The sequence below is a fragment of the Notolepis coatsorum genome (assembly GCF_963971535.1).
Source record: "Notolepis coatsorum genome assembly, chromosome: 2".
NCBI classification, from domain to species: domain Eukaryota; kingdom Metazoa; phylum Chordata; class Actinopteri; order Aulopiformes; family Paralepididae; genus Notolepis; species Notolepis coatsorum.
Window position 1 is genome coordinate 214718784 of NC_140166.1, and position 10684 is coordinate 214729467.

Here is a 10684-nt window from a genome sequence, read left to right on the forward strand (position 1 = left end):
TAGGGGGCGCTTTTTTCAGATCTGAGCGCCGGCGGTCCCTGGATCTCCAACGGTAGGCTCGCGTGATGCAATATGATTTCAGATCGCTAATAAATTTTATATTTTTTTTTAAACGAGAATACTCAGGCGTGGCATTCAACGGTCGGGGCGTAAACCCGAGATATCTCGGGCGTGGCATCCAAAGTGTTAAACGGGTGGCATTCCCCTTTAAGTGTTTTGAGTTTAACTGCCAAAAGGTTAGTAGAGGATATAAGTGATGAGAGGTTGTGTTTTCAAAAGAGCTCGATTCGGACAATTAGTGCAAATCTTCTAGTAGCAAAGGCTCGGCCGTATGCACACATTCGGTGGGTTCCCCCCCCCCCCCTCCTCCTCGTTTTTGTGCATTAAAATCGTACATCGGTCACTCCTTCTCTGCCTCGTAGGCGGCAGCTGTGATTGGAGGATTGAGAAAAGAGGGCGGGGCTTGAGATAATAATCAATAATAATAGTCAATAATTACGACTATACCGGCGTGTGAAATATTGTCATGGCGATAATATGTGCGACCACGCCCACATTCAGTGCATTTTCCTCCTCCTTGTGCATTAAATACTATTAGACTAAGATCGCTCCCATCTACTCCTGGACCGAGGGTTGCTTTTTATTCCGATAGAAAGGTTCAAAGGAAGGGTAGAAAATAAAGGCACAACGATTTGGACTTCTATCTTTTCCAAGAGTCCTCTCTCTCTCTCTCTACCTCTCTCTCTACCTCCTGCGCTGCAGCTCTGCGAGGATTCTCTCTGTCAGACCGGATCAGCGTCGCCGCTAGCCAGCGTAGCTCCGCGACTGGTTCTGCCCCCGACTGTCAGGACGATGTGTTTTAGCCTTTAACGCGTGGGACCGGTGAGCCCTGCCTCTGGCCCCCGCGGCCCCCCCCCCACACTTCTGACAATAGAAAGAAAACAACAGACAGGAACAAAACCTGAAGCAGCAGCAGCAGCAACGTCGACCTTTCAGCCACTCTCTCTCTCTCTCCCTCTTTCCTCTCTCAATTCAACCCTGAATGGATATAGCCTAGCAAGCAAACACACAATGACCCTTAGAACTATATATATATATATACACATTACAGACTGGCAACTCAAAAAGCAGCATGGGTACTTTGTGTATACACGGGAGGAACATAGCGTACTACTGTGTGCTTTCCCCACTTTATCTAGCGCGTCCGCTGCCAGGAAGATAACATCCAGACGCAGATTAGAGTCCCGCGTCAATAGCGGACGGCTCGTTGTCACAGGACGCTGGGAAAAGCAGTTTAAAAAAAAAAAAAAAAAAAAAAAAAAAAAAAAGAAGCCGCTTGCCGTGTTTTTTTTCTCATTTTGTGATTTGGCCGGTCGCCAGTGGCAGCTGCTCGTTGGGGGACCGCTGAGTGTTGACCGCTGAGAGGATAAACGGGTTCACGTAGGAACACGAGAGGGTGACCTATGACCTTACGCTAATAATCCACCGTTTTTGTCAGTAATGGGGCCTGGGGGTATTTAAAAACACACACATCGTGGCCGACGCTCGAAGGTGATCGAGCGAGATGGGAGACGCCGCTGCTGAGTGATTACTCTGGTATCGTATTGGATATCAAACAGAGCGCCCCGAGCGTCAGCACCACTCAAACAGGCATTAGCGCTTTGGCAGACACACACACACACCACCACGACGGCGACAGACGACAACTCACACACAGAGTAGACCCCCCCCCCTCCCAAAGAAGATTTTCTGTAAACCTTCAAAAAGCAAGAACATGTTTCTTTTCTTCCAAAGTGTATTTCACAAAAAGGAGTCCTTTCTTCGTCGCCTCCTCTGCAGAGCGAGTGACCGCCACGACAACAAAAGAGAGACACACACAAAGAAAAGCGCCGCTGCAGTGCATTCTGGGGGAACTCGGAGGTCAAATATTTACAGATGCCACCCCGATACAGAGTGATAACAGCATCGAGTTTATGTACAAAAAGAAACCTCAGGCTCGTCCCATTCATCCGCTGATGTCCCATCCAGTGTTTTTTATTTATTTCTCTCATGTTCCCCGACCGGGGGGCCGGGTCCTGGGAGAGGGTCCGTCAGTACTCCCACTCGTCGGTCTTCATGTCCAGGTACCCCAGGATGTTCTGGGCGAACTTGACCGCCTGCTTGCGGGCCGCCTTGGTGCCCTCGTCGCCCTGCGGGTCCACGGCGTCCAGCGCCAGCAGCTGCTTGGTCAGCAGCTCCTCCAGCAGCGCGTAGCTCTTGTCGGCCCGCCGGCCGTCGAAGCTCAGCGCCTGGGCCTGCAGGTCCGACAGGCTGCCCAGCACCAGCCACACGGCCCGGTGCGCTGGGGGCTCGTGGGGGCCCGGCTGCCGGCGGCCCAGCGCCTCGCGGAGGTCCAGGAAGGTGACGACGGCCTGCACCTCCAGGACGGCGCGGCGGCGCGCCTCGCGGATGCAGGGGTTGCGGGCGATGTTCACCTGGTCCAGGTGCGTCAGGAGGCTCTGGAGCTCCGCCTTGGGCCGGAAGCAGAGCTCGCCGCCCCCGCCGCAGTGACGGAGGACCTCGCCGCGCAGGTGGAAGACGTGGCCGCGCACCGCCTCGATCTCCCGGATGGAGTCGTGCTGCGCCAGGTCGTACCTGGAGAGGCAAGAGGCAAGAGTCACTTTGTTGTCCCATCAGCTGGGACAGTTGTCCTGGGCCCTACACCCACAAACACATACACCACATATCTATAGTATGACCAAATATCGATTATCGATAATATTACGACCAAATAATATCAATTATTCAATAATTGCCGGCCATTTATCTGGCGCCATTTAACTGAAAACGGAATAAAGGAATTTTTAAACCCGTTTAGTCTTAGAAACACACACAATCACTCAGTTACTTTCCATCGCCAACACAATATTATACTCTCATTCACGACTGTAGGTTACGAGTCTTACGACCACACTGGCATGTAAAATTATTTTGTGGCGATAATATGTGCGCCACGGCACGCCCACATTCAGTCCTTTTTCCTCCTCCTTGTGCATTAAATATTATTAGACCGCTCGGCTCCATCTACTCCTGGACCGGGGAGGATTGCTTTATATATTCTGTATAGTATTGTGATATATTATGTTTCTTTTCTTTTTTATTACGTGCACAAGTTTGAGTCCCTAATCTTGTGTATAATGACAATAAAGTCTATTCTATTCTTTTTAGATAGAAAGGTTAAAAGGAAGGGTAGAAAATAAAGGCACAATGATTTGGACTTCTATCTTTTCCAAGAGTCCTCTCTTTCTCTCTTTCTTTCTTTCTTTCTCTCTCTCTCTCCCTCTCTACCTACTGTGACGCAGCTCTGCAAGAATACTAGAATCCTCAGTCAGACCCGATCATCATTGCCGGTAGCCAGCCACGACAATGTAGGGTCTAATCCTTTTATAACCTACTAGTATAGTATAGCCAACTAGTATAGCGTAGGCCGAAATATATTTTATAATTTTTTTTTATCATTATTCAAATTTCTTTTTCATTGGAAAACACATTAGAATGATTGCGGTGTGATTTCTGCAGTGATATGTACCAACTAAACACGGTCATAATGCGATTTGTAGGCCAGGACGTCTCTGGAGAACCACGATACTTAATTTAGAGAATGCCTTCAACAAACACCACCGCACTAGGTCATGTTTTGATTAGGCTGTATATAGTAAAGCCTGCTACTTCCAACAAAACACACTTTTTTTTAATGCGGGCACATGTTCAATTCATTTTCAAAACGTTAATGTCTCTCTAGTTGGCTAGTTCACCAGACATGCGAACGTTAAATAAATACACAACGGGACATTTCACCCGCGGCCCCGTCTGTGGGTTCCTGGGGGTTGAAGGTGAGGATGGCAGCACAGGAGTCGGTGTGAGTCGTACAGAGAAACGTCCCTTTCCACTCATCACTGCTGCTCGTCAGGAGGCGGGACCTTCAGGAGGGTGAGACCCGTGTCCCATTGGTCGATTCCCACCCCTGATGAACGCACTGTCACACAACTGCATCGTCTGTTCATTGTTCCTCTGATCTCGTTCCCCTTAGCGCCTTGGGTCTCATGAAAGGCGCTATGTAAATCTAAGAAATTATTATTATTATTATTATTATTATTATTATTATTATTATTATTATTATTATTATCAAAGTAGTCTCCAGTTATCCTGACGCATCTTTTAGCGTAGGAACATGAACGGTGCCGCCAGCGATTTGGAATGGAAACAGCCGCCATTAGCGTTATATGTAGCTGGTTAAGAAGAACCAGAGTGAGTTCGGTCCTTGAAGCGTTTGCAATTGAAAAGGCGCTACAGTAGTGACATCAAGTTGGGCGTTAGGAACTGGAGACCACCATGTGCATCGTGTATTTAAAGGCACTACAGTAGTGACATCAAGGTGGGCGTTAGGACCTGGAGACTACCGTGTGCATCGTGTATTTAAAGGCACTACAGTAGTGACATCAAGGTGGGCGTTAGGACCTGGAGACAGTACTGTGTGCATCGTGTATTTAAAGGCACTACAGTAGTGACATCAAGTTGGGCGTTAGGACCTGGAGACCACCATGTGCATCGTGTATTTAAAGGCACTACAGTAGTGACATCAGGGTGGGCGTTAGGACCTGGAGACTACCGTGTGCATCGTGTATTTAAAGGCACTACAGTAGTGACATCAAGTTGGGCGTTAGGAACTGGAGACCACCATGTGCATCGTGTATTTAAAGGCACTACAGTAGTGACATCAGGGTGGGCGTTAGGAACTGGAGACTACCGTGTGCATCGTGTATTTAAAGTGGGCGTGTTGACGACCTCACTACAGAACTGAACATTCTGCTGGGTTCCTACCTGCGTGTGTCGTCCCCCTCCAAGTTCCTACTTTAAGGACGTGTAGGTGCACTGGGTTCCTGCTTTAAGGACGTGTAGGTGCACTGGGTTCCTGCTTTAAGGACGTGTAGGTGCACTGGGTTCCTGCTTTAAGGACGTGTAGGTGCACTGGGTTCCTACTTTAAGGACGTGTAGGTGCACTGGGTTCCTGCTTTAAGGACGTGTAGGTGCACTGGGTTCCTGCTTTAAGGACGTGTAGGTGCACTGGGTTCCTGCTTTAAGGACGTGTAGGAGCACTGGGTTCCTGCTTTAAGGACGTGTAGGTGCACTGGGTTCCTACTTTAAGGACGTGTAGGTGCACTGGGTTCCTGCTTTAAGGACGTGTAGGTGCACTGGGTTCCTGCTTTAAGGACGTGTAGGTGCACTGGGTTCCTGCTTTAAGGACGTGTAGGTGCACTGGGTTCCTGCTTTAAGGACGTGTAGGTGCACTGGGTTCCTGCTTTAAGGACGTGTAGGAGCACTGGGTTCCTGCTTTAAGGACGTGTCGGTGCACTGGGTTCCTGCTTTAAGGACGTGTAGGTGCACTGGGTTCCTGCTTTAAGGACGTGTAGGTGCACTGGGTTCCTGCTTTAAGGACGTGTAGGTGCACTGGCTTCCTGCTTTAAGGACGTGTAGGTGCACTGGGTTCCTGCTTTAAGGACGTGTAGGTGCACTGGGTTCCTGCTTTAAGGACGTGTAGGTGCACTGGCTTCCTGCTTTAAGGACGTGTAGGTGCACTGGGTTCCTGCTTTAAGGACGTGTAGGTGCACTGGGTTCCTACTTTAAGGACGTGTAGGTGCACTGGCTTCCTGCTTTAAGGACGTGTAGGTGCACTGGGTTCCTGCTTTAAGGACGTGTAGGTGCACTGGGTTCCTGCTTTAAGGACGTGTAGGTGCACTGGGTTCCTACCTGCGCGTGTCGTCCCCCTCCCCCTCCAGGTCCAGGTGCTTCAGCAGCCCGTTGAGCTCCTCCACCACCTGCTTGCGGTAGTTCCTGATGGCCGCGTCGCTCGACACGTCCAGGGCGTCCAGCTCCACCAGCAGCTCCGTGAGGACGCGGGACAGGTGGGCGCAGCTGTCCCGCCCGCTCAGCCCCATCAGCAGCGCCACCAGCTGGCAGCGCGCGCCGCCCACCTGCGCCATGATCTGGTTGATGCGGTGCACCGCCTCGTGAGTGTCGCCCGACAGCGGCAGGGAGAGCGTCTGCTCGCGCGTGCGCCCCTCGATCACGTCCTGCACGGCGCACAGGCGGGTGAGCGCCCGGTAGCGCGCCTTGCGCAGCGGCACCCGCCCGCCGGTCTTGACCTGCGTGAGCCTCAGGATGACCTCCTGCAGCGCGTCCACCAGCTCGTCGGGGATCTCCTCCGCCGCGCCGCCGCCCGCCCGCTGGGGCGCCACCACGCCCTCGTCCACCAGGCGCCGGGCGTCCCGGCTCAGCTCCTCGATGGCCAGGCGGGACGGGTGCGTGGCGTTCTCCTCCAGGTAGCGCAGCATGCCCTCCACCTCCTGCGCCGCCCGGTTGCGCGTGGCCTGCAGGTCCCCGCGGCCCTCGGAGTCCACGCGGTCCACCTCCGTCAGCAGCCGCATCAGGTCGCGCTCCAGACGCTTGTAGTCGCGGTCGTCCTGCAGGCCGCTGAAGGTGCAGACCTGCGGCCCCAGGGACGCCACCTCGCGCTGCACCTCGTACAGCCGCGTCATGGCCGGGTGCTGCTGCTGCTGCTGGTAGCACTGCGGCTGCTGGCCGGGATGATGCTGGGGCGGCTGCGGCTGCTGGGGGCCGCCGTGGTCCATCCTCTTCCCACCATCAAAGGGCTTCCCAAACAGGCTGGAGGGCGACACACACACACACACACACAGAGAGACAGAGACACACACACAGAGACAGACACACACACAGAGCAGCACAACACAAGTCACGACATTGCTGAACGATTCAGGGCAGAGTGGAACATGGAACAATGTCACTGGCATATTTTCTGTTCATTCATAATAATCTTAACTACCCACCCCACTATAATCTGTCTGCATATAATCCTCCTACTTATACACCTGCATATATAACCCATATAACTCTGTATGATAGCATGTACAACAGTGCTGTATATACTGCATATATATATATTATTCATACTTACAGCATATATACACATCTGTCTGCATATACTCCTCCTATATTTACTTATACACCTGCATATAACTCTGTATGATAGCATACAGCTATAATGCTGTATATAATATCTATTCTTACTGTATATATATATATATCCACACCCGTCTGTACATACCTGCATATAAGCCTTTTACATATCTGTAGATAATATATCGGTACATATCCCTTACTAGTTACGCTGCTGACCAGTATGACTGAGTCTGACCATACTGTTTTTTATACCACACAGTATGACTATGACCATACTGTCTTTATACCACTGTACATATTATACTACAACTCTGTATACATCCGATTAGCACTCCACCCAGTAGTACTAATTTTAATATTTTATACCCAGTTTAATCACCTGTACAATACATTGTATATTACTATTGCACTTTACTGTTACATTTGCACTCTGGTTGGATACCAAACTTATTTTCTTTGTACTGTACATGTGCTGTATGATGACAATACATTTTTTTTTGGATCTTTTTCCCCCTCCTTTTTCCTCAGTTTTTCTCCCATCCCAATGTTAGTTGTTATGCCAATTCCCAATCCCCTTCCTGGTCGCTGCGCACCTACCCCCTACGGTCGGTCTGGGATAGTGGAGGGCAGGCTATCACATGCTTCCTCCGACACATGTGTAGCCAATCAACCGCTTCTTTTCACCTGGCAGCGCGGACTCTCACTGAGAGGGTGTAACGTGTGGAAGGATCACACTACCCCCCTTAGATCCTTTCCTCGCTGAGCAGGCGCCCCGACCGAACTGTAGGAGTCGCTGTTTACAACGACCAGGACCCACCCCGCCAGCTTTCCCACCCCCTAACACTGCCAATTGTGTTAGTATGAACGACCAGCCAAGCTGGTAGCAATACCGAGAGCTGGGCTCGAACCCAGCATCTCCTGCACTAGTGCCTTGCCCACTGCGCCACTTAGCCGCCCCGATGACAATACATTTTAATCAAATCTAATCTAGTAATCATTTGAACGCTACCGTCCGTGGACCAAGAGTGGTTAACCATCGCTTGACTGTGTCATAGGTCGTAGGTCACGAGAAGGAAGAAAACAGTGGGTCGAGTCGAGTGCTGAAGTTTAGAATAGAAAGCCATTAGTAAAGTGGTTTATGTTGATTAGTCCCGGCAGCCTAAGGCGCATAGCCTATTGGCCGAGGTGTGACACACATAGTCAGACAGAAAATGGACCAAACCAGCAATTAAGACTCATCTGTTGAACCAATTCGCCTGATCTCGTTCCATGCTGTACATAACTACAGTCAAACTAGATACAAATGTACTGGTAAAAAAAATTCAAAAATGTAAAACCGACCACCTAGGTTTAAAGCATTACTACTAAATGAATTAGGTGAACCTACGTGTTGTTGTAAGTAAAAACATCCAACATGGCAATGAATCGGATCAACATATATACGGTCAGCCCAGTGAGATTTCGGTACTAGTACTAATAACTGTCTAAAAATGCAGAGAACATCACACAGAACCACTAACGGCAAACGCTCAAAACGGCAGAACAGCTGCGTCTTCCAGCAGCACTGAACATTTCGACAACAGCAGCAAACGCTACTTACATGAACATCATCGGAGCAGGAGCAGCGATGAGACGCAACAAGCTCCACTAACTGTCCCGATTGAGAGGGCTCTGAAAATATTTAACAGCTTGGACGGCTGGGCTCCTCTGACCCCGGCTTCTGTGCGTTATTATTACGCCGCCGCGACGTTTATTATGTTTGTGACTTGTGAGGTCACACGACGCGTGGGCGATCCTCTGGTAGCCTGAAAGGACCGTGTGGTATGTAGGAATGCACTGAGCGACCGTGGGCGTGTGTCTGTATCCTGACATTGTTTACAAGTGAGACAGATCCACCCTTTAGAGATCAGTACCCAAGTAGATAAGATGGACTACTGTATTATTGATCCCCTTGGGGACATTTGGGGCTGTCTGATTTGACAGTCCCCCTTATGTGATTAGAGCCCAAGGTATATGACAGATTCTGTATGGGATACAAATTAAGAACATTTTTAATCAGTGTTCAGCAGAATCCTCGCCAGGCACATGTTGAAATTCTTGTCAGAGAGCAGAAACAAACTCCTTGTGACAAATTCTCTAGGCTTCAGGGAATAGAAACGGTTGACTCTTAACAATATCTCCAAAGAGACATGCGTCAAATAAGAGAAAGTGAACATGAACACAAAGGGTTGAACATAAGAAAAGGACGTCCGCCGTCTTCTTCTACAGAACAGACTGTAAGAACAGTGTTTGCATCAGACAACTGTCTAATAAGCAAAGTGCCTCAAAGCATGATGTGGTTATTATATTGCATGTAAATACAGGTTAGACTTGTTTGTTATTCATGGTATCAACATTGTTTATTAAGGTTTATGTATTGTGTATCAATGTTCAAACTCATTCAAGGGGGTGGGGTGGGGGCATCTCCATGACATGGTGGGTAACGCATGCTTGGACAGAGTGTACAAAAATAAAAACAGCATAGGATTAGCTGGCTGAGATCCACAAGCTCCAGCCAGACTCAACTAGGACCCTAAATACTGCTGAGGCAAAAAAAAGGAAACTACGATCCGCACTAGACAGTCAACAATCCATATCTGACAAACAACCTTGTTTAACATGTTTACTGTGAAGTACTCCCTTGTACCCGTCCTCATCCTCCTTTGCTACACCCAAGTGTGATCCTGTCCCGACTATATTGTGCGATACATTTGGTATGTGTGTAGTCGTGTAATGCAAAAAGCATGAGTACACACACACATCGGGTCAAATTCCTTGTGCATGTGATGCAATGTGTTAACTGATACAGTGTGTTACTGGTAATTAGTGTACAGTCTCAAAGCAAGGGACAGAGCCAGAATAGGAATGTCAGTCACAGACCACCACCACCAGGCAGGATGATCCCTGGATGGTCTCTCCCTCATCATACTCCCAAAACGTTCTAGAACCTTCCCCCCCCCCCCCCATCACCAGTGGCATGCGAACATCACCAGTGTGGCACGTAGGGAGAGATTTGCGCATTATGTCATCGTATACAGTAACGTTTATCAAATCAAATTAGGCCAACTTAGTAGTAGTAGCACCGAAAATAATGCAAACGACAAACGGTCACAAAAACAACCGTTATCTCTGCCCCCCCCCCCCATGCCTCACACCCCCTCGGCCGTCGGTATATTATCACAATGTGTCAGTTGCTAGGTTGCCGCAAACACACAGTATAATAAAACACAAACAACGCCTAGCGATGTCTCACCGCCTTCCCAGAAAATGCGCATGATATGTCTCACCTTTTCAAAATTCCAAATACGTGCGCGCACATCTCTAAATATTATGTCCGTGTCCATCGGCTAACGGACGGGGTTGTTCGATAGAGACGTGTCTCGACCCGATCCTGTGTGTGTGTTCAGCGTTCTGATCGAGGAAACTATAAAAGAAGGAAGGGTCATCGCGCCAGAACACCAGCGTCCTAGCTCCCCTTTCGTGACTGTGATGCACCGAGTGAATCCACAGTCACTTCTGGCCCATTCTGACACTCTGACGTCACGAGACCGCCGCCATCTTGGTATTGGGGAAAAAACGGATTTCTACGATCAAATGTATGCTTTGAGCTCCGTTTTTATTACATAGT

At 49.4% G+C, this 10684-nt stretch overlaps 1 protein-coding gene across 1 annotated transcript; it reads right to left on the bottom strand.

Moving 5' to 3' along the window:
• Window positions 1-1801: 1801 nt before the first annotated feature.
• On the bottom strand, window positions 1802-10404 carry bag5 (BCL2 associated athanogene 5). Its single transcript, XM_084308850.1, has 3 exons — window positions 10344-10404; window positions 5788-6702; window positions 1802-2634 (listed from the first exon to the last, which is right to left on the bottom strand). Exons 1-3 carry the CDS (start codon window positions 10373-10375, stop codon window positions 2091-2093), a joined length of 1491 nt encoding a protein of 496 aa, XP_084164976.1. The 5' UTR covers window positions 10376-10404; the 3' UTR covers window positions 1802-2090.
• Between the last annotated feature and the right edge of the window lie 280 nt (window positions 10405-10684).

Bases quoted from the DNA above. Each gene is read 5' to 3' on its own strand.
- bag5 (XM_084308850.1), bottom strand. From the start codon at position 10,375: ATGTGCGCGCACGTATTTGGAATTTTGAAAAG. The intron at 6,703-10,343 runs GTGAGACATATC...GTCGCCCTCCAG, and splicing joins GTATTTGGAATTTTGAAAAG to CCTGTTTGGGAAGCCCTTTG. The intron at 2,635-5,787 runs GTAGGAACCCAG...TTGCCTCTCCAG, and splicing joins GAGGGGGACGACACGCGCAG to GTACGACCTGGCGCAGCACG.